Genomic DNA, 21,883 nt, shown 5'->3' on the forward strand with positions numbered 1-21,883 from the left:
TGTGTTTTCACTTACCTGCCAAGCACAGGGCAGTGTGGGATTTTGCTCAGACAGGCCTCTCATCAGGCCTGTCATTACACACAGAACTCCAATTCAATGGCAATTGAGACAATAACATCTAGTCAAACACTAAACAGCAGCAGATTCAGGTACAATCTCTGATCCTTTCCAGATTTTCATCTTTCAAATGGCATATTCTAGATCTCATCCTGCACCCAAAATATTTAAGTGAGGCTAAGCTTTTTAGTAGATAATTAAAAATTAGATAATGGGTATGTCTAAAGCAGAGGACAACTCCAACCCCAGCAAGGGACACAAACAGGAGACACTGTACCTAGATGACCCCAGTCCTTTTTATCTCCATAGCAAAGGTACTGCTGATGTGCCTAAGGCACTCAGAGAAGGAGCTGCTGCACAGTTATCTATTCCATTTTAGAGATACTCTCACTGCCCCACATGTATCTCACATGTCAAGATTCCCCAAGATTATCTAGATTATTACTTGTTATCCCATTTATAACCTGAGCACAGCCAGCAGCTCTCCCCAGTCTGCAGGGGAAGGATGGCACTTGACTCAAACCAAACTGAACAATATCAAATTCAGGAACCTAATTTAAACCAGGGTCCTTCTGTTGCCACTGGTTAAAAAACAGGGGCCTCTACACAGAGATTTGTTCTGTTCCAAAATAAATGGGACAATAAGCTGCTGCATCCAGCATCAGAGGCCTGTTGGAGGGAGACAGGCACCATTATAGATAAACCAGTGCAATTGGGATGTGACAGCACTGACAGACTCCCTGTTTGATTCAGCAAATTGTTCATATAAATACCATGTGCCATCTTCAAAGGCCTCCTGGATGCTGATTGCCAGAGCTATGCCAGCAAGGAAAAAGGCTCTATACCAGCAAAGCTGACAGGAAGGAAAATAAAAGGGAAGGATTCAGGGGAAACATGACAGAACAGCAGCAAACCCTGAGACATGAGTGCATCCTTGTAGAAAAGGAAAGATACTCAGAGAAAACAGCATCTCTGAGCATAATTACCCACTGAGTAGGCTCTGAGCTCGTCAGAGAAGAGGCTACACCTTGTTGTACAATCAGATGTAAGCAAGCATACGTGAAATCCTGACCTGAACACTACTGCAATACAAATTCCAAACCTGCTCTCCATCCTCATTCATCCTGGCTGCCTGGTTCCTGGGGAAGGAGCTGTTGGCCCTGGAGACGGAGCTTCAATCTCTCAGCTAATCTAGACTTATTTTAGGATTTATGTTTGATTCCACACTCATCTAAGTAATGGAGCAGTTAACTGGTGCTGGGCCATGCATGAACTGCAAAGAGAGAAACATAAGAAGCAGGAATTTAATTCTACACTGCACAAGAAGATGGATCCTTTCTGCATTCCTCAGAAATATGGTAATGAGAATTTAAAATTTTATAAGATACTTGAAGGCAATTTTTCCAGGACCTTCCCTCACTGTGTTTAGTCAGATTTGGGCTAAAGTATAAAATGGTGTTAAATGCTAAACCTGTCATCCCTGTCTCCCAGAAGCCTTTGTTTCAGGACTCAGGATCAATGTTCCTGCCCCAGTCTCGCTAATTTTAGAAGCCATATAGCCACAGAACAGGGAAGTTAGAGCAGACTCCAAGGTTCACACTCGCATCTCTGAACTACAGACACAATTTTAAGCATCTCAACACTGTAACAGACTTATGAATAAATCAAGAACTACTTTAATTTAAAACACAAGTGCAAAGGATTCACAACTAAAGACGAGCAGGACTGTTTGTTTCAAATTATAAATCTTTTCCAAGCCCTGCTTTTTTCGCATTAAAAAAAAGCAATATATCTGGAATACAGAAACATTTTACATCAAAAATTTTCCAGTGCAGCTAAGGAGGAGCTTAATGAATTAATTTCAACCAACTCCATCAGCCCAAACTTAGACATCCAGTCTACAGAAACCCCCTATGACCTCTCTACCTGCCATGGGGGAGAGAGAGAGCGATTTTGTCCTTCAGCAGGTGTCTGAACCAAGGGGATGAACCACCTCTGGAGTTGTTCCCCCAGGGGTGTTCCTCTCCCCATGGGCTACAGAGCCAACCTACACATTCCGCAGACTGGGTGCCCACCCTTTGATGGTTGGCAGCAGTGCAGATGAATTCCATCCCAAATTACTTCAAGTAATCAACCATGGCTTCAATTTTGAAGCAGGATCTGTAGCTGGAGCAAATAGCAGAGGACAGAGGTTATTAACATCTTCTGAAGAAAACGCAGTTCTGAGGTCAGTTTCTGAGACAGCAGGACTGTCCTGAGAATAACTAAAAGTCCAAAATCTTGGTATCTGGAGTTTCAAAACAAGATCCCAGCTCCACATCTACAAATATATTCTTGAGACCTCACAACAACACACACCATCACTGTACAATGTTAATCCTGACCTAGAGGCCAATTACCTTGAGGATCTCACTGATCAGAGAGTGCAGCATACAAAATACCTAAAACTACGTCAAAATAACTGAAAGAACTGTTTAAGACAACCAGAAACCTTCCAGATTAAAGGGCTGATGGGGAAGGGCAGACCAATAGCCAGACAGCAGCACACAAACACAAAAAATCAGTCCTGGGATATGCAGGACAGCTCAAATATTTCCATTTGGTCTCCTACAGCATCCCCAAAATGCTACCCAATAACTGCCCCGGGGCAGCACTTCTCAGCCTCTCCAGAGAGAAAGGACTGGAAAAGCAAGCCACAGGAGCATGCTGTTCACATTCCAACCAGCACACAAGGTGTTGCAAATGGTGAATTTTTAACCATAAGATCCTGGTGGTAAGAGCACCTGGTCTTCATAGAGTCCACTTTGAGGACCATATCCAAGGGGTTCCCCCTCCAAAAGTTTAAAATCATGAAATGGATTCAAGATTGACCACTAAACCATACACATTCTGCAGCAAAAGAGAAGCATGTTGATGCAAGAGAGCCACTTAGAAACGAATATATACATATCACATCTGCTCCCTAAGGAAGTGTGTGCAGGTTTCTAGGTCCATATTTAACCAAGGGAAATTAAAATAATCTGTGAAAAAGTCTCAGAGGAAAAAAAAAAGTCTTTGTGCATTGACAGTTTAAAGGGGTCTGTGCCCCAAAGTGAGTCAGCTCATGGCTCCAGTGCACAATGAAGGAAACAAAGATCACATTTCTAAGTGGGAAATATCGTTCCAGCTCAGTAGTCAGCAGCCTGGGTGTGCAGAAACCCACAGACATTCGGAAACACAACTTCAGACTCCAGTTTTGAACGCCATCCTTCGGCAGCAGTGATCCGCAAGCCATGGAATACCCGCTTTATCCTTGAGACAGACTTGGTCTCACTCAGATCCAGTCTGTATTGATTGTCTTCAGCAAAGAAGAAGCCACAGGAGGCTGAGGATGCATGGACAGGATTCACATTTGTCCTCCAAAACAATCACTGGCAAGTTCCAAGCACCATTCACAGGTTGAGACTGCCTGGGCTCTTAATTTTTTCTATATATTTTTTGAATAAACATTCCTTTTCCCTAGAGTTTCCCCTCATATAAAGTCAGCAGGTGGAGGTGCGCTTCCTGTACTGTTGGATAAGGGGCACCAAGCACTCTGGAAGTCCCGTCTGGAGCAAAAAGGGGTGATCCAGAAGTTCTTGTGCTGTTGCTCTTTCCAATGGATCTCGTGTCAACATCCTCTCCAAGAAGTCTCTCAGAACTGGAGAGGTCTGTGAAAAAGCAACCAACCAAGTCAACCCTGCAAAGGGACCAGGCACAGCTCATGCAACACCAGGCTGCCAAGGTGGGTGTGGTTAAAAGGATCCTGCACATTCTCAATCTGTATCCCTGTTTTTCCAGCAATGTGACACAGGTCACATGCTTTTTATGCTATGGACATAACTTTCTGTCACTGCTAGGCACAACACTTAGGTTGTTTTCTTTTGAATGGGATACAGTCAATTAAACTAAGACTACCTGCCACATCCTTCCATTTGAGTTACTTCTGCTTCTCACTTTGTTACTTAAACTTTCCTGGATTTCAGCTCAAAAACTCTGCAGGACTCCTGCTACCTGGGCACATCACTTGGGTGGGAAGGGGGCACCAATCCATTCTTTTACTGGTCACAGATTATGGAAAGGTAGTAAATAGAGTCCTCTCCTAGGTTCGGAGAGCCTGAAAAACCCTCATGCTAATAGTACAAGAAGATGAAGAAGCTGCAGCACCAGCACCAGTACCAAAAAGCTGAACGACCTCACAGGTTTGTCCTTTGAAAGAAGTGTAAAAGCCTGGTAGTAGCCAGCCCCAGGCATCACTTCATGACCCTGCACATCTCTGACTGGTTTAATCCTCTTCATCATTAAAATGGAATTAAAAAATGATCTTGGCATATATTTATTTACTGTAATGCTGATAATTACATCCAGCTTAGACTGGGGGCATTTCCCCAGCTCTGGTTCCCTCAGTAGATCCTGAAATACCGTTCACACTGAGGAACTGCTCATCTCAGGAGTGCTTTGGATGACTTTGCCTGGAATTGCTGGAGAAGGCACCACACAGCTCAGGATGAGTGCCAGGATCCAGCCTGTATCCCTGTCTATAAATCTGCCCATGCTTTAGCAATGCAGCAGGGATTATCCTAGGTGGTATCCCTTTAACCTGCTGCCCCCAGAACTGCAGTCACTGACGACAGTGAGCCATGAATGAGCACCAGAATGGAGGGCTGGATCCACAGCTGGAGCCGCACTCCAGCAGGACACTGGGGAGGATGCCCACCAGCTTGTAAATCAGTCTGCTGGAAGCCAGTCTGCTTCCCAGTACAAAGTGGAGCAGAGCAAGACCGTAACCAGCTCTGGCTGCCACAGCCTGTGGCATGCCCATGTCACCAAGCAAGGTGTGACACAGACCAGGATGGTTTTACACTGCCCAAGGAGAGCAAGCACTGGGTCCAGAATGTGACCGTGAAATTTTAATTAATGTTGCTAAGGCAAAAAGGAAAGAACAGCTGTTGATGTTGGAATGTGTGCTGTTAGTTCAGCAGTCTACTCTCTTAAATAATTCAGTTTTAGCAGCTGCAGATGCTCTGATTAATTGGAAAGGCTGGGTACTCAGGATGCTGCAGAAGCTGTTTGATCTCAGAGGCTGGGCATGGAATGAAAAGAAGATTTCTTTAAGTGGGCACTGAAAGGTGATCACTATTTCTTATGTCACTGCTACTTTTTCCTAAGAAACCGTGGAGCCAAGTTCATCTTCTGAGCTACTGCAGTGTCTCCATGAGTTGGTATCTGTCCTGAGCTCACCTGCTCTGACCATAATGCATCCTTTGTAGTCCCAAAGGCCATGAAGCTGAAAACTCCCAAGAGCAGGGATCCTCCTGCTCCCTCCCCTGGAAGATAAGCTACTCAATCAACATCAGTAAGCTGGCAACTGCTGGGTCCACCTGAAGCAGCTCTAACCTGCACTCTCCATTTATGCCCAGGTGCCCTCACACTGCCAGGGCTGTTCCCTAAAGCAGCCACCAGCTGTCAGCAGCAGCTTGCAGCCACTAAGACCCCGAGGCCAAAGCTGTTCCCCAAGAAACGTGTCCTAGCAAGACCATTTCCACAGCCAGCTCTACTGGGAACAGCTGATATGGTTATTTGCCCATGATAACCATCAGGCTTACAAGTGTTTGGCAGCATGCTCACCCTGTGGAAATTTTTCAGTTTGGGAGGAGGGCTGTCACGGAGTCTCTTCATTGCCTGGACTGGAGAATCACTAAAGTAGGGGGGTTCTCCATCTACCATCTCTATCACCATGATCCCCAGGGACCAGATATCCACCTGTGGGAGACAATGTCATATCAATACACACACTCCAGAGGAGCAGGTCTTTGTTTTGTTGCTTTCACAAAGACCACAACACCCCACCCATGACAAATGGTACCAAGACAGTCCAACACTGATGCCCTTAATGCTTTTGGGCTCCTTACAGAAGTTTAATAAAGTCAATTTTGCACCCAGGACTGAGCCATGCTGGTGTTGCAACATGTAAAGGTGTGCAAGTAACTGCTTGTACCTGGCTGGATGGTAAACAAAACTAGTCAGTCTGCTGCCACCTGCCCAGAACTCCAGAGTTCCCATGTCTGCCTTCCCTGAGGTGAGCCTCTCAGAGCTCACATCTCCCCCCGCCACCGCCTCCCTTTATGGAATTGATTTACTGATCCCTATAATGTCACAGGCTGCTCCTTGCTCACATCAGTCCACAGCAGACACAAGTCTAGGCCAAGCTTTAGGTGTAAAAATAGAAGTTGATGCCCTGTTCCTAGAAGCAGAAAAATCTGGTTTTCTACTGATTTAGGAAATATTGATGTCATCACCATCAAAGCTGTAGTCATAGTTGGGTTTATTTTCTAAATAGAATCTAGAGACTTCCTAGAAAAGCCAATAGTTATTTTCCTGTGACACTTCAGAATATTACCTCCTCTCCTGCTATTAGGGAGGCGGTCCCTTACCTCAGTGGTGTATGGTATCCTTGCAATGACTTCTGGAGCCATCCAATAAGGAGTACCCACCAGGGATTTTCTTTTAGGTACATCTTTACTGATCTGAGCACAGAAGCCAAAATCAGAGAGTTTGACCTGTACAAAGAGAAAAGCAACCAACCGTAAAAATAAGCCTTAAACAACACAGAGGGAAACGCCACAGACAAAGATGATAAAGAGAGTAAAAAGACAAGGGGAAAACAAGGGATGGGGAACCAGAAAGGAAGTAAGGGACAGAGGCTGCAGCAGCAGAAGACAGGAAACAATTTGTCTGAGGAAACACACCCTGCCATCCAACGTCAGAAGAATGGAGTCGCTCTTGATGTCTCGGTGAATGACCCCCTGAGAGTGGAGATAGGACAGAGCCTGCAGCACCGACTCACACACTGTGGCAATCTGCTCCTCGTTCAGCCTGCAATTACAGACAGGGCACTTAAACTGTGCAGAGCACAGTGTTCCTTCACAGGGACACAGGGGTTTGAACACAGACACTTTGGTTCCCTGTGACAATCACCATCTCACCTTCACCACTCTTCCACGTCTGTTACTGAGGAAAACATTTTTTATTTGATGGTTGACAACTTTAAAGTTTTCATAGGTTTAAGACCGAGAAATTGCATTTCGAGTTCTGTACCTAAATTCATTCTGCAAGATGCTGTTTCAAGCAGTTCTGACAGGCAGAAGTGCTGCTTGATGCCAAGGTGCTGCAGTAACTGGTGAGACAGCTTTTTTTAAGCAAACACAGTAAAGACATTATTCACAAGGCTTATTATGCAACTGTATCCACAAAACATCCAAATGCATAATTTGACAGTGAATACAGAGATCCTTTAGGATCCTTTAGGTGTTTGCAGACACTTGGGGTACACTCACACCTAACTAAAGATAGCACAGGCTACAAGCAGGGAAGGCACTACTGATTTCTACCACTGTTGGCACATGGAATATGAGCCACAAGAAGCCCCTCTTTAGAAGCTGTTGCTGTTTAGAATAGCAATACAGAAACCTTCACATTCAAGTGAAAATGGTAGAAATGAAAATTCTCTCCTGTACCTGGGGACAGTGACAGCTCTGCATGTTTATACTAAGCAATGCTAGAAGTAAATGATTTCAAAGAATAGCTGAAGTACCAATTTGAGTACTTTGGATTCTCAGCCTGTCTCTAGCTGTTGTTCTGAACAACCCCTGGTTGAGGACAGAAATGAAACCTCCTCAGATTTGGATCTGCAAGTGAGCCTAAGGAGAAGAGAGCACTCAGAAGGCAGAACTGTGCAGTGAACAGTACTTTCGAAACCCATAACAATTCCTACACCATCAGCTGAGAAACCTACACTTGTGCTGCTTTTCTGGCATCCCATATCTTACTCTTCCAAACCAGGACAGCTACAAGGTTGTAGCTGCACTGTGCCACACTGATGGCAACCAAATCTGAGGGATGTCAGGGGGCTACTTCTGCCTTTAAGATTTAATCTGAAAAGGGAGAGGGACAAAGGCTACCTGTGGCACTTCCCAGCACAGAACCCAATGCCTTTAGGAACAGTGCTTTTCCTTTCACAGTGCCTGAGCTGATCCACCTGAAAGCCCTGGGGTTCCCAAAGATCACAAGAGGTGCATTTTCACCCTGTCACGTATGGAATTTGGTTTCAGTCGAGTGACTGCATAGTGTAAAACAGATTACTGGAGGATTACCTCACTCCTGGAGATGTAAATCACTTATCCCCCTCAGCAAAAGTTTAATGACTGCAATGATGGCATTTTTCTTCCTGGGAAAAACTGATAAAGGTTTGCAGCTTACTTCTGATAAATGTTATGGTTATAACAGATCTTTCTTCCATCATGAGGTTAAAAAAAAGCATTCACTAACAGGTTTAAAGGGAGCTTCTTTAAACAAATCTAGGCTGAGGTCTCACTGGTGGATATAAATACACAGACCCTTCATAAACCTCTTCATCACTTTTTATCTGTAATTCAGTACTAGCCAAGAACTACAAGAGTTTCATTGGCCCTGTAAGCTGTAACTGAGCACTCCTCAGGATTAAATGTTGGCTTGCAGACCCTGAGATGCCCCTGAACTCAATTCTGGAAGGGCTTGCCCAGGTAAGTGTCTCTAGGGCGCTCCTTCCAAGTGGGGTTGTGGAGGCTACAGAGGACAACGTGGCTCTTGATGCTCTCAAAATTGTACTTCCAAACCTCATAACCCAACAGAGCAAGATACATGCCTTAAATCCACCAAGCAGAGTAAGATACCTGCGTTAAACCCACCACAGGACCTAGGCCAAGCACATATGTGAGCTAAAGGTATACTACGGTTTTTTAAAAACTAAATACAATTGAACTATCAATACTGCCTAACTGTAATCCAGTTAAGATCCTGAATCTTCCAAAAAGAAACTCTCATCCTACAGACTTTCTTGGTCAGTCTTTCCACTGGCATTCCCTGTCCCAGTTTCCAGCCTTGCAGGACTGCTCTGAAGCAGGAGGAGGGTGCTCCAGAGTCATGGGTAAGACACAATCACCATAATGCAACATCAGACCACCTTCTGAGAGGGACCAGAGGCCATCTGAGAACAACTTATTTGCCCTACAGAAATGCCTTGGGTACTATTGAATTCAAGCAGTGTAGATAATGAAACAAATTTAGGAGAGTGTCCAGTCGTTGCTATCTTTAAGCAGTGAAATTTGGGAAGGAGTCCAGATCTCAAGGCTCTGCTGCACTTCTCCAGGGGAGTTAGTGAGGTTGAATTTGTGGCTAAGGTTGCATCACTGAAAACTATTTTTTTAATACTTATTCAATGAAGTTCCTGGCCAGGATTCAACAGATATAGTAAACACTTTTTTTAAGTACTGTATTTTACAGGGAAGGTCATCAAGGAGATGACTAGTGGGTATCTAAAGGGATCAGTACTTTAAATTAGTCCCTTCTACATCAGAAGTATTATCACATATTCAAAATTGATAACAGTTATAAACTGTAGTAGTTTCAAGGCACTGCAAACACAAGATCTCTGAGGGAACCAATTTGTCCCAGAAATCCCCACTCTGCTGTCCTTGCTCTCCCATGTTGATGTCTGGGATTTTGCTTTATACCTGATCTGAGACACGATGTCTGTGAGGGCTCCTCCCTGCAGGAACTCCATCAGCACCCAGAGCTCCTCTCCCACGAGGTAGCTCTTGTACATCTCCACGACGTTGACATGTTGATAGTCCCTCATTATCACCACCTGTAAAACCATAGAGGACAAGTGACCACCACAAAATCACTCACCACACTTCATCCTATCCAACCAAGTAAGTACACACAGCCCTGCAACTACAGCACAGAGCCTCCATCCCCCCAGCAACAGCTGTTCTTGGTATGAGCATAACACTACTAAAAGGAAGATGATCCTGCTCTTCCCTTCTTTTTGCCACACTGATGGTTCCAAGGAGGACAGCAGAATCCCCCTGTCTCCAGCACCCTCACCTCATTGAAGAGGAGCTCCCGGCGCTGCTGCTTCCTCAGGTCCATCATTTTCACGGCCACCTGGCGCCCCGAGTGCTTCTCCCGAGCGATGCACACGATTCCTGTGGAGCCTTCCCCAATCTTGATGTAATTCTCCAGCAGTGTCCTGGGATCTCCCTGGTCCACAACCATCCTGAGGGCAGCTTTGAACTGCTCGTGAGTCACAACCCCAGGGTCCTCACTGGGTGGCTGCCCCTTCCCAGCAGAGTCCTGGGGCAGGTGGAGGTTGCTGGAACTGGTCTGGGTCTGCCTGTTCCTGGGGGACCCCGCTGGGGAGGGCCGGCCTGGTGGCACTGCCACAGCCTTCTCTGCTGTTGGGGACTTCTGGGGGGTCCCAGCTTCGCAGATCATCCTGGGGAACTCGGAGGCAGGTTGGTCTGGGGGGAGAGACTGGGCTTTGGCTGCAGGGCTGTGGGGGGAACCCCACTGCTGGGGCTTGAAGAAAGCATTAGGCTTCAAGAAGAACAAAGAGGAAAAACAAAGTGATGGTTGGATTAACAAGCAGAGAGGTGAGAAATCAGTTCTATGTCATCCCACTCTGCCCTAGCACATCTTGGAGCAGACTGGAGTCAAGAGCTTCAGGTTCTTGTCTCCAGGTCTGCCCAACACATGGCTTGGATGAAGATCTCCTTAGATGCAGATCTTCAAGAATCCCTTAGTGAATAGGTGCTATGCTCTAGCGGCCTCCAAATCGAGCCAGTTTAAAGGGAACATGCTTTAAAAAAAACACCAAGACACAAAACCCACAGAAAAAAACCCCAGCTGCTAAAAAGCATTCCAACCTTGCCATCAAAAATCAGGGGCAACCTGTGCTGCAGAGAATTTGAAAATCCTTTATCCCTCCATGCCTCTGATCTTCCTTTGTATAAAAGGAAAGGGGATTCATGCCAAGGCTGTAAATCACTTTGAAGTCTTGGCCTAATTCCCTTTGGGTAATTACACTCTGCCTACTGAAAACACTCTCTGCGCTTTCCACTGGTACCTGCAGAGCATTCCTGTCGATCAGGCATGGAATTAGCTCTCCACTTTGGGAAAAGCACCAGGCACCAAGACAGCTGGAGGCAGCCAACATAAGACTCCAGCTACACAGAGCCACCTGCCCCCTTGCTGGCTTAAAACTAACCTGCAGTGAATTTGGATTAGCAATGCTCGAGGTTTTTGGAGACCTCCCACTCAAATGACAAGCAGGCCCAACCCTATTTAGTGTAGAAGATGTAGTAAGATCACAGCCTGTGGGAATGTGGCTTCAGGATACGCATTCCCATGCCAGGAAGGATAAACACTGTCGTGCTAATACTCACCCTGGAAATGCTGATTAATTAAAATCAACAACATTTAGCAGGTGAGGTACAAAATACATTATATACGTACATACGTATATGTATAATATACATACTATATGTATATAAATATATGCAAAATAATAGTAGATCTGTCAAAGAAGCAACTTCAGAAAGAGCAAACCCATCATTTATATTATAGGGCAAAACAGAAACTTCAAAGCAAAAAGCTTTTTCTCTCTCACAATTCAGAGAGTTTATTAATAAAGTTAATAATATGGGCATGGGAACTGAAAACTGCCAATCGAGAATTTTTTACAAGAGCACTCATTTTCTCTGTCTCAGACAGGGAATAATTGTGTAGGATTTAATTCTATGCACTTTGGGTTTTAATCAAGGATTTTTGTCAAGAGCAGAATCTGCATAAGCCTCACACACAGAGAGGCCCTGGAATACGCGATTTAGCAGCATCAGGCACAGCACAAACACAACTGTCTGTCAGGAGCTCCTTCCTCCATGTACACCAGCTCCACCCCTGCAGTCCTGTGCTGACATGCTCACAGCAACACAGAATTTACTTCCCAAATCTTGTTTTGTCTCAGGAGAGAGAAAAAAACCACGTTTTACATAACCCAGAGCATGCAGAAGGGCACACAACACGCATGCAAGCTCACACAGGTTTGCTTAACCACACGTAAGTCTTATTTCCTGCTCCTGTAATCTGACAGTCCCCATGTACATGTTCTCTGTCTTGGGACATTTTGAGGTGTCACTGGTTCTTCCACTCCTTCCCCTCATAAGGAAGGTGCATTCAAACTTACCATGGTGCTTTTCAAGGCACCACCTTTTCATTTCAGCCAGCTACCCAGCCAAGTGGTGGATACACCATCTCTGGAAGTGTTCAAGACCAGGTTGGAGCAGCCTGGTCTAGTGGAAGGTGTCCCTGCCCATGGCAGAGGGTGGAACCCGATGGACACTGAGGTCTCTACCAACCAAACCAGTCTGGGATTCCATGATTCAGTTATATTACTGTTCCTTTAATCTGCACTTACACATTTCTTACACACCATCAGCTCCATTAGAGCAGGAGACCCAGGTTTTCATCATCAGAGGCTGGTAAAAACATCTTGGATAAACAACTATGGCACAGATCCCTCACTGGAGTAGGGAGACAGATTAGTCTTAAAGGTCTTCCCTATTCCTCTCCTCTGACAAACAGCTGGAGTTCACACACTCCCAAGCACATTCAACTTGGCTGGTAACTTCTGCTCCTGCTCCTGGAAGTGCTGAGCATGGCAAAGACACTCTGGGGAAGAGAGAAGAGGCCAGTTCTAGGTACTAAGGGGATAGGCCTCGAAGCAATGTAAATCAGCCCAGAGTCACTGAGACAGCAATAAGTGCAGTTTGTGTTACACAAGGACTGCATTCTTCCAAACTCCTCTCCTTTGGAAAGGAAACCTACTGTGCCCAAAGCCTTGAGCCTGGGTCCTTATACAAACTGCAAGAAACTGGATTGGAGACATCTCCTCCCTGCAACACCCTTCAGAACAGTCAGGTTAGTTTGGACAGTGGCTCTTGTCATCATCCTCCCAGCTCACAGCTGTTGGGAATCAGCCAGGCCCAGTATCAGCTTTGAAGCCACGCACAGAAGACGGATGCTGGATCAGCCCAGAATGGAAAAAAAGCAATGGCTGCATTTCCTATCCAGTACCAGGAACCAGAGATTTTCAGTTTAACAAGAAATGAGTCATCCATTCAGGACAGCTTTCCTGGGGGAGCTGTAGCTATGAGCTGTCCCACCCTTTACAAAATCCAACAATCTGACTTCCTGTGTGACAGCACCGTGGGTGCTGCTGCAAACCCTGCTGCTGTAGTGGCCTGGCAGATAGAGCTATAACCAACACACTCCCCCAGGTTAGTTCTGGTTTACACAGGCAGAAGAATACACTGCTAATGTAAATCGTGGCAATTTCCCAAATGGCAAAGGCTTTTTGGGGTCAGCAGAATGGCATTGCAGTTATGCCTTTACCTCACAGAAGGTAGTGACTAAGACCCCTCGTCCTTCCCAGCCCACGCTCCTGCAGCTCCGCCAAACCTTCTGCTGGAGATCTGGCTGCCATCCTGAGCTGTGCCTTGCAGCATCTCGTGGAGCTCAGGCGGACCACACATTTCCTCTGCTCAGGAATATTTTGATTCCAACATTAATCATAACAAGAACAGATGGTTGCCCGATGTTTGCAATTAAATTGGCTGCATATGTAACCTCTGGAACTGTAAAGTCAACACTGCAGTCCAGTGAATAACTCTTACCTTGATCTGGAGGGGAGGGCCCGGCTTGTTTGAGGTGCTGGACGAGGGGAACACGCTGCGCAAGAGCCTCCTCTTCAGGCTGTTCTCCCGTGATTTGGAGCTGGGGCTGCCCTCCCCGGAGGGCCTGGCGCTGGGTTGGCGCTGAAGCCAGCCCTCCTCCGGGCTTTTCATGGCCATTTCGCTCTCCCCCGGCACAGCAGGCACGTGCTGCAGCCCAGAGGTGCGCTGCAGACAGCTGCCATCGGTGCCCTGGAACTCCGATGGCCCCAGGGACTGGGCTTTTGTCACCATCCCGTTGGGATGAGACTGCCCTTCCAGGCGGGGTTTGTAATCTGGCCACATGGTCTGCCTCCGGGCCACCTTGGACCCACCATTGCAGTTGAGGTAGTTCCCATACTTGTCTGCCCAGTCTCCTTCAGGACTCTGAAGGTACATGTCTGGGGGTCTCTCATCTCCCAGGAGCCCGAGCGACTGGGCTCTCCTCCTGCTGGTGGGGCTCCTGCCCCTCAGAGTGTTCGAGCTGATGGCAGAAAGCTTCTGGATGTCATTGAGCAACCCAGAGATGTAGCCTTCCACTTCCACAGTGCTGCCCCGCACCACAGTCTGGGAAACACAGGGAAGGTGAGAAACAAGTCAGAGTTGTAAGAATCAAGGCTCAATTTGTCTTACCAAAGGTTAGATTTTGTACATATAGCCAAAGACAACTCAAGGAATTCAGGAAAAATTACCAATTTTTGTCTTTTGTTTCAATGTCCTTTACTGAGGGAAAATAAAAGTCCTTGGGTTACATCCTGCTGTCAGAGCAGCAGTGCTGTCAGCCAGAACAGTCAATTCTGCTGTTGTGCTCACATTCTAAAAGACTATATTAGAGCAAAACTGGGGTATTTCAACACTCCTGGCTTTCTTGTGCTGAAACTGTGTGACACTACATACATCACTAATGCACTCAGCAAGCTCCTGAAATATTAGTTCTCAGAAGTTCTAGCATGCTGCAGGCTCCATTTGCAAAACTCACCTTTGCTGTGCCAACACAAGGTTCATCTCTCCCCTGAAGCACTCTCAGTAGCATTGTAACCAGCATCCCTCAGTCGGCTTCTCTACAATTTCTGCTAATACATCCTAATCCTGACCACTGCAGACTGCGCTGTTCCAACTCTGCCTCCCTGCTCTACTCTGCCAAGCTATTATAATTAAAAATGATGAACAAAGGGTCACAGCAGCTCACAACTGCCTTGTAAGCAAACACTGAAGAACAAGGCTTCCATCCAAACAGGCACCAGCTCTGTACAGTAGGACACTTGAAGCTGTTGGTATATTAGGTAGTGTTCTACCTTGTTTTTTTTCTGGAACTGAAAAGCTTACAGAAGCTTTTCTAGTGCTGGGAACCAAAATGTTTCATTTCTCCACAGAAATTCGCAGCACAGGATCACTCCTACACTTTCCTGAACCTCTGCTTGAGGAAAGTCCTTCCCTGGAGTGACAGCAATCTTCTGTTTGCTAACTGAGCTCCAGGGATCTTCTAAACATGCTGAATTAATTACACTGAGACTAATACTTAGCTGGTGCAACACAGTAGCTCCAGTAATTTCAACAGAACACCACCACAGTGCACAAACGAGCACCTGGTTTGCTCAGTGTCTGAGAATGAAAAGCAGAACAGAAGATTTTTGTTCAACAGGGTGAAGAAAGGACAACTCAACTCATTCCATGGCACACACACCAGCTGCAGCTGGAAATTCTGGTCTTCACTCCTACTCTCTCACCACACACACACCCCCTTCCTCCACAGCCCAGCTGCTGTCACGGAACAATCTGCTGGGGACATGAACTTTTTGTCCAAAATGGACAAAAGTAATTCCAGAAAGACATGGGTATTCTCAAAATAAGAAGCCTCCAACAATATGCTATGGCCCCTCCAGAAAATCCACTGCAGTGCTCTTCTCCCCTTCTAGCTAAAACTCCCTAGAATTAGACTCAGGTCACTCCCATGAAGTCAGGCCTAGCTGCAGCAGACAGGGAAGATGGGAGTTAATCTTGCTTTGCTGCTGTGTTTAAGCATTGCACCAGATTAATGAGGAAACATCCAAATTTGAGCCAAATGTATATGGAGTGCTCTTACATGCCTTACTGACCAAAACTGAGAAGTTCTAACAAGAAAAGCACCTTTTTATAAGCTACACACAAACCCCGGAACTACTATGGTAATTTAATCCAGGACTATATACAAGGGCTTGGCCAACTAGCACTTGAAGAAAAAAAAATCTAATTGATTGGTATCATTGAATCAGAGTTAATTCAAATGGAGTTTACCAGAAACAGTCAGCTTTGTTATGCAGTCCATGAGAGTGCTTGCATTTGGAATTACTGGGAAAAACAGTGTTAGTTTAAGATGATTCTTTAGTTTTTTAAAGCCTGTTGGGTATTCTGTCCTTGTTCTCTTAAGGATTTGCACCTCCTTTCAGCTTTTACCATCCTTGGGTTTAGTAAGTCAGACATGAAAGTCCTGACCAGAATAAGGCTCAGGGCAAACTCCAGGAAATCTCTTCACACATATTTCTGTTTCAACAGTGATGCCTCACTATTTTTTGAGCATCCATTGCCTAATACTTGAGGAAATTTGGCTTGCTCTGGAAACGCCATCGGTGCAGTGCCCAGAGGCTCCCTGAAGTCAAGATACAGGGGAGTGCTATCACTTCTTCCTGACCCAAAGCCCCCTACCCTGTGATTAATGAAAATTGGGTTGCTTGATGTGATTCTTTTTCTTGATAAATCCATACTGGCTGCCAGCTATTACCCTGCTATCTCCTTGGAAGTGGCTGCAAATAGATTACTTGCTTATTTGTTCCAGTCTCTTTCTGGGGATAGAAATTATTCTGACTGATCTGCAATTCCTTGAATTTCATTAGGCCCAGCTGACTCGAAAATATGCAACTTCTTAGCTAAGTCTCATTTCTGTTCCTGTTCTCTTCTTATTCTGGTCTGCATTCTCATCCCTTTATCCTCATGCTAATTGTCAGTCCACTGATCACACTTAATGAAGACCAGAGAAAAATCATTAAACACTTACGAATTCTCAGTATCATCTGTTAAGTTTCTTCCAAAACCCGCAGTGAACAAATTCTTTCCTTCATCCTTCTCCTCCTCCTCATTGCCCTCATGATGTGTCCTCAGTGCCCTTTATGTTCTTTGAGAATAACATCTCTTTTTGTGCATTGCCCTTCCAGTTTTGCTCCTACATGAATTTCTTTTCTCTTTGCCCTTTATAACTTGACCTAGTTTCCACTCTTCTGAGCAATCCTCCCGCAGTTTAAGCTCATTACAGAGCTCCTGATCTAACCAAGTTGGTCTCTTATTACACATTTTATCTCTCCTCTGGATTGTGCTCCTATCCTCTACTACATTTTGAACCTCAAAGCACATTCAGGACACCAGGCAGTACCTCCTGTCTTTTTTTTTTTTCACCTATTCTTCCTAAGCAAGTTTTTCCTTTATAAACCAGCATTCTGCTCAAAGATCCTGATGAGCCATTTCATTTGTAGGTTTGATTATGTACTGAAGCTTACATTAAACCAAATATAGTCCCCTTTATTCCCCATGCTTTAAGCACCTGTACACAAAAAGCTAAATATATTCATCAGATAGCCAACTCTTTTTTATATCCCTCCTAAAACTCAAGTAGCAACATCTCTGTTTTACAACACACCTTCCAGTTTTTAGACCCCTGCAGGATTTTTTTTTTTAACTGGGAACAAAAACTTCTCCCAAGCAAGCAAGATTTTAAGCACAATATTTCTGTCATCATCTTTCATTTCCTTTCCTGAGAGGTCACCATGAAGTTGCCTTTTCCCACAGCACGTTCCTGCTGTCACTTACACAGGCTCCAGATGCCAGTACTAGAGCCATCGAAACCCATCCATCTACAGGAATCACTTTTTCCTTACTGAAAGACACTGTCCCATTACTGTGTCACACTTTCCATTAAAATGCTGGTTTATTAACCCTTTTAGCCCAGACCCTAGTTTAGTCCTTGTGTTCCTCACTTGTCCATGAACAGCAAGGCAGTGCTACATTTCTCTCTCTCCCACTTAGACTTCCCTGGCAACTTAATTACCAGCCAAATTTGCTCACCCACAAGAATGACAAGCCTTCTAAAACAGGTCTCTCCACAAATTCTTCTCTTGGCTTCCCTGTTCAACAGCTGAATGCATCCTGGGTCCTGTCAGTTACAACAGGAGCTTTCACAGGTCCCCATCACTGTGACAGGCAGCCAGCTGGTTATTTCAACAGCGACAGCAACAGGTCAGGATCCTACTGTCCTTATTCCTGATGAAGTTACTATCACCTTGGGCTATCAAAGCCTGCTATGCACTGAATTCCATACAGATACCACCCTTAGTCGCATTCATGGGGCACCAGAAGCAGTGCCTCAACTTGGAGGCAACTCCCTGAGGAACAGGAAAGAACTGTCTGCCTCCCTCACCTTCATAGGCTGGAGCTGCATCCTTGTGATTCTTGAAGGGTCTACCACTGGCTTGGGGCGCCTCAGTGTGTCCAGAATGTTCTGCCATTGAGGTGGCAGGCCCACAAATTTGCCCTCCTTTGGGTCAAATGAGGTGTGGACACGGTGCTCAAAGTTCTGCGGGGCTGAGATCTCCGGGCGTTTCTTCTTCTTCTTCCGGAACATGATGCCTGAGGGGGAGAGGGCAACACGGTCAGTGCCTGTCTAGGGCTGAAGTGCCCAAGCAGTTAAAATCAGGTATCAATTCTATGAGTTAATTATGTTGTATTAAGAACATTTACCAGTGAAAATCACTTTATCAGGAGTTGATCACCTGCTTTTATAGATGAGGAAACAGGGACCAAGAGAGCAATGATTTTGCCCAAGGCCACCTTGCAGGTTCATGGCTCAGATGGGATTTCTAGTGACTTCCCTTATTTCTACAAATTCATATTGCCTGATAAAACTATTTAAAAAGTAATTATGAGATACATACTTATATTTTACCTGCTTATACCTATATTAAATGGCTTTGGAATCCACCCAGTTAAACAGCACTGATTCCACCACAAGCCTGATATTTGAGGTGGCAATGAACAGGGCTCAGGTCGTCTTTCCACTGCTTACTCCAAGTAAGTAATACCTACTTGGTTCCCATTTAAAGACAGTAGAGCTGTTGCCAAAGGAAGAGCTGCCAGAGACTGACTCTGGATCTCAGTTTTTCTTGCTTAGACAGAGGGCTCGGGAGAGAGGGAGGAGGTGGTAGGTGGAAATCAAGCTCTGTCAGCAGGTAGCTGAAGAAGCTAAAATTAAAAACTAAGATTCTTTTCCCTTGGGGGCTTGAGAGAGACAGCTTGTGTGAACAGCCAGTGCAAGTGCAACAAGCCAAAAGCACCTAACACTGAAATATACCCAAACACAGGAGACTTCAAAATCTGAATTAAGAATTTATAAACAAATTTATAACTAAAAAAGAAGATACTTAGACAGCAAGCTCAGAGATTGGACCTTTCTGAAATCAGGAAGATATGAAGGAAAAGGAAGACCCAGAGTTCTGAATGCAGACAAGAGGTGGGAAAGCTGGAGGACTGCAGTGGATTGACACAATCTCTTCACAAAAACCAGATAGGGAAGACAGGGTGAGGTAAGGAGATTTTCTGTGGAGAGCCAGGTTTTTCACAGTGGGGAGTGGTGGGAGTGAGAGACAGAGACAGACAGGCATAAATCAAAACAGGAGTGGTCCCAACAGCATAGAAAGAAAAGCTTTCCTGTGACCAGGAGAGTCCAACATTGGAGCAGCCTGCCCAGACAGGCTGGGCAGGCTCCATTCTCAGGGGTTTGCTCTCAAAGCCAAAGCCCTGAGTAATCCAGCCTGACCCTCCAAGCTGCCCCCTGCCTTGAGCAGGGGGGTTGGGCTGCATCTTTCAAGGTCCCTTTTCCCCTGAAATGTTCTTTGACTCTACTGCTTTAGGAAAAAGCTGCACAGGTTTTAAAGCAATTAACATCTGCCAATAAACAAAAATAACAATATTTATATGCTCTTCCTTTTCCAAAGACAACATTCCTATTGGCATTTGCCTCCCACTAACACTGCTTACAGCCATGAATGCCATCTCTTCCTGACATCAGGCTTAGGATTTTTGCCACTTAATCTTCAACTTTGTAGCAGTCACTCTTCCCCTGTACAGGACCTCAGCTTCCAACTATTTGTGCTGAGTAAATATTTACAAGGGTCAGAGAGACAGACCGCATAGAGAGATAACCCACTGCAGTATAGACATGAACACACTTCTGGAGGACACCAGTCTCCAAAATCAGCACATCCCAGTGAAATCTATGTCAAATATTTCCCAGATTGTCCCACTCTAAACTTGTTTAGGGAGCAAAGTGCAGCCACCACCTGAACAATGACTTTGCTCCCTGGTGCTAGACTGGGATTGGATTGAAAATCCAATACACAATGGCTCCCAGTTTGGTTACAATGACCCTGCAGTCACAGGGATAGGAAGTGTTTGTATGGCAGAGAAGGACTTTGCTCCATCTAACCCCCCATTCATGCAATCCATCCTTGGTGAAACACCAACTTCACGTGCACTGGCTATTTCAACAGCCTACTAAAGATACCTCACAGGTGAAAAAGAAAACAAAAGGTTAGGAAAGAAAAGAAAAAACCAAAAAGCTTACAAAAGACACTGGAAGTAACTGCTCTGCCTAGAAGAGATTTTTCAGCCAGAATAATCTTTGCTTAGAACAAGCTCCAATGAAAACCCAAATAGATCTTAATGGAGAGCTTATGGGAAGGGTGTCTATGCTCCAGGTCTGTATTGCAGCTCCTCAAACACAGTGATTCATCTCTCAGGCCCCTTAGGTGCTGCTTATTAACTAATAATGAAGACTAAAGTCAGAGGGCAATTCTTTAAGGAAAAAAAAGTGCAGACAATCCCAGAAAGGAAAGATACTCTAATAGCTCGTGGTGTTAGTAGTGCTCAAACCAACAGCTGGAGCTGCTGAGGAGCTTGAGAGCCTCCAAGGAAAGCAGGGAGTATCTCTGTAGTATTACAGCAAGTGGTTCCGTTCTGAATCCTTGACTACCTGCGAGTTATGACAGCTCCTTGATCCACCTTCACCCAGCCACAGCAATCCCAGGGATCTTACTATTTCAACTAGTACCTCTTCTTCTGCTCCTACTCTCACAGCTTCACTTCATAATGAGAGGATACCCAGGGCATAGCAGACAGTCTTAAGTTTGCTTTTTAAGTGCTTCATGTGGCAAAGGCTCCTGTAAAACACGGTGTTACAAATGCCACAATCATTAGCACTTGCAGCATCAATGGTTTTCTGAACATGTCAGGTATTTCCTCATAACAAGAATGATTCTGGCTTAAGTATTTCAAAATGCAAAATTTTAAAGCCCACGTGATATTTTGGCCCCAACCAGAAAAGTGGCTCTATTTCATCATCTCATAAACACAACACTACATTTGTATATTTACATAAAATCTCTATCCCTGACAATCAACATGTGGACTACAGCTGGATCCCATAGCCAAAAGCATGCTTCCAAAACCCAGAAAGGAGCACCTACTGAGCTCCTGGTCAGTTTTAAGTGACTGGTTGGCATGGTCTGCATCTGCCTTATTGGCTTAAAACAGACAGCTTAAAAACAACAAAATGTAATCAGCTCCAAATACAACACACCCCTGGGCATCCAATGGCATTTGCTCTACATGGTCAGCATCAATCCCTGATTATAAAGAGATCAGACAGGTGGTTTAAAGGTAAACTGCATTAGGATCAAATGAAATACATACACTAAAAATAGTTATTTGAAATCCAATGAATTCTAATAATCTTGGTAGGTTTTGCATCTCATTGAGGAAGTCTGTATTTAACCAGTCTCCTTTCACTTTGTGGTTTTCATGCAAGATCTATTTACTTATATTTCCAATGCCCAGCTAAAGAATATTTATTGTTAAATAAAACACATAAACCAGGCCTTTTCTAAGTCAGTGAGAAATTCATAAGAACATTTTATGCATATAAGATTTTGTAAATCAAGCCAAACCTGTATTTAAACATAGACAGCATCCCTTTAATATAACAACACAAATACTGTGACAATGATTTTATAATAATCTACTAGACTTTAGTCTTTCATTCAGTGCTGACAACTGTACTGTAAGAAATGTCACAAACATAAATAATAAAAGTCACTACCACAAGACAAAAGCAGTCGGAGATTGAAATTCTCTCA

General features: G+C 44.8%; 1 protein-coding gene across 1 annotated transcript in view; it reads right to left on the reverse strand.

The window, feature by feature from the left end:
• Positions 1–1,710: 1,710 nt before the first annotated feature.
• PAK6 (p21 (RAC1) activated kinase 6) overlaps positions 1,711–21,883 on the reverse strand; it is a 26,806-nt gene continuing 6,633 nt past the window's right edge. The window contains exons 4-11 of the mRNA XM_031061543.1: positions 18,112–18,320; positions 13,632–14,234; positions 10,003–10,494; positions 9,627–9,760; positions 6,825–6,951; positions 6,510–6,635; positions 5,704–5,838; positions 1,711–3,746 (exon numbers count right to left, since the gene is read on the reverse strand). Coding sequence (XP_030917403.1) covers positions 3,579–3,746; positions 5,704–5,838; positions 6,510–6,635; positions 6,825–6,951; positions 9,627–9,760; positions 10,003–10,494; positions 13,632–14,234; positions 18,112–18,315 — 1,989 coding nt within the window. The 5' untranslated portion in view covers positions 18,316–18,320 and the 3' untranslated portion in view covers positions 1,711–3,578. The remainder of the gene's footprint in view (positions 3,747–5,703; positions 5,839–6,509; positions 6,636–6,824; positions 6,952–9,626; positions 9,761–10,002; positions 10,495–13,631; positions 14,235–18,111; positions 18,321–21,883) is intronic.

The sequence above is a fragment of the Geospiza fortis genome, unplaced genomic scaffold, assembly GCF_000277835.1.
Source record: "Geospiza fortis unplaced genomic scaffold, GeoFor_1.0 scaffold450, whole genome shotgun sequence".
Lineage (NCBI taxonomy): Eukaryota > Metazoa > Chordata > Aves > Passeriformes > Thraupidae > Geospiza > Geospiza fortis.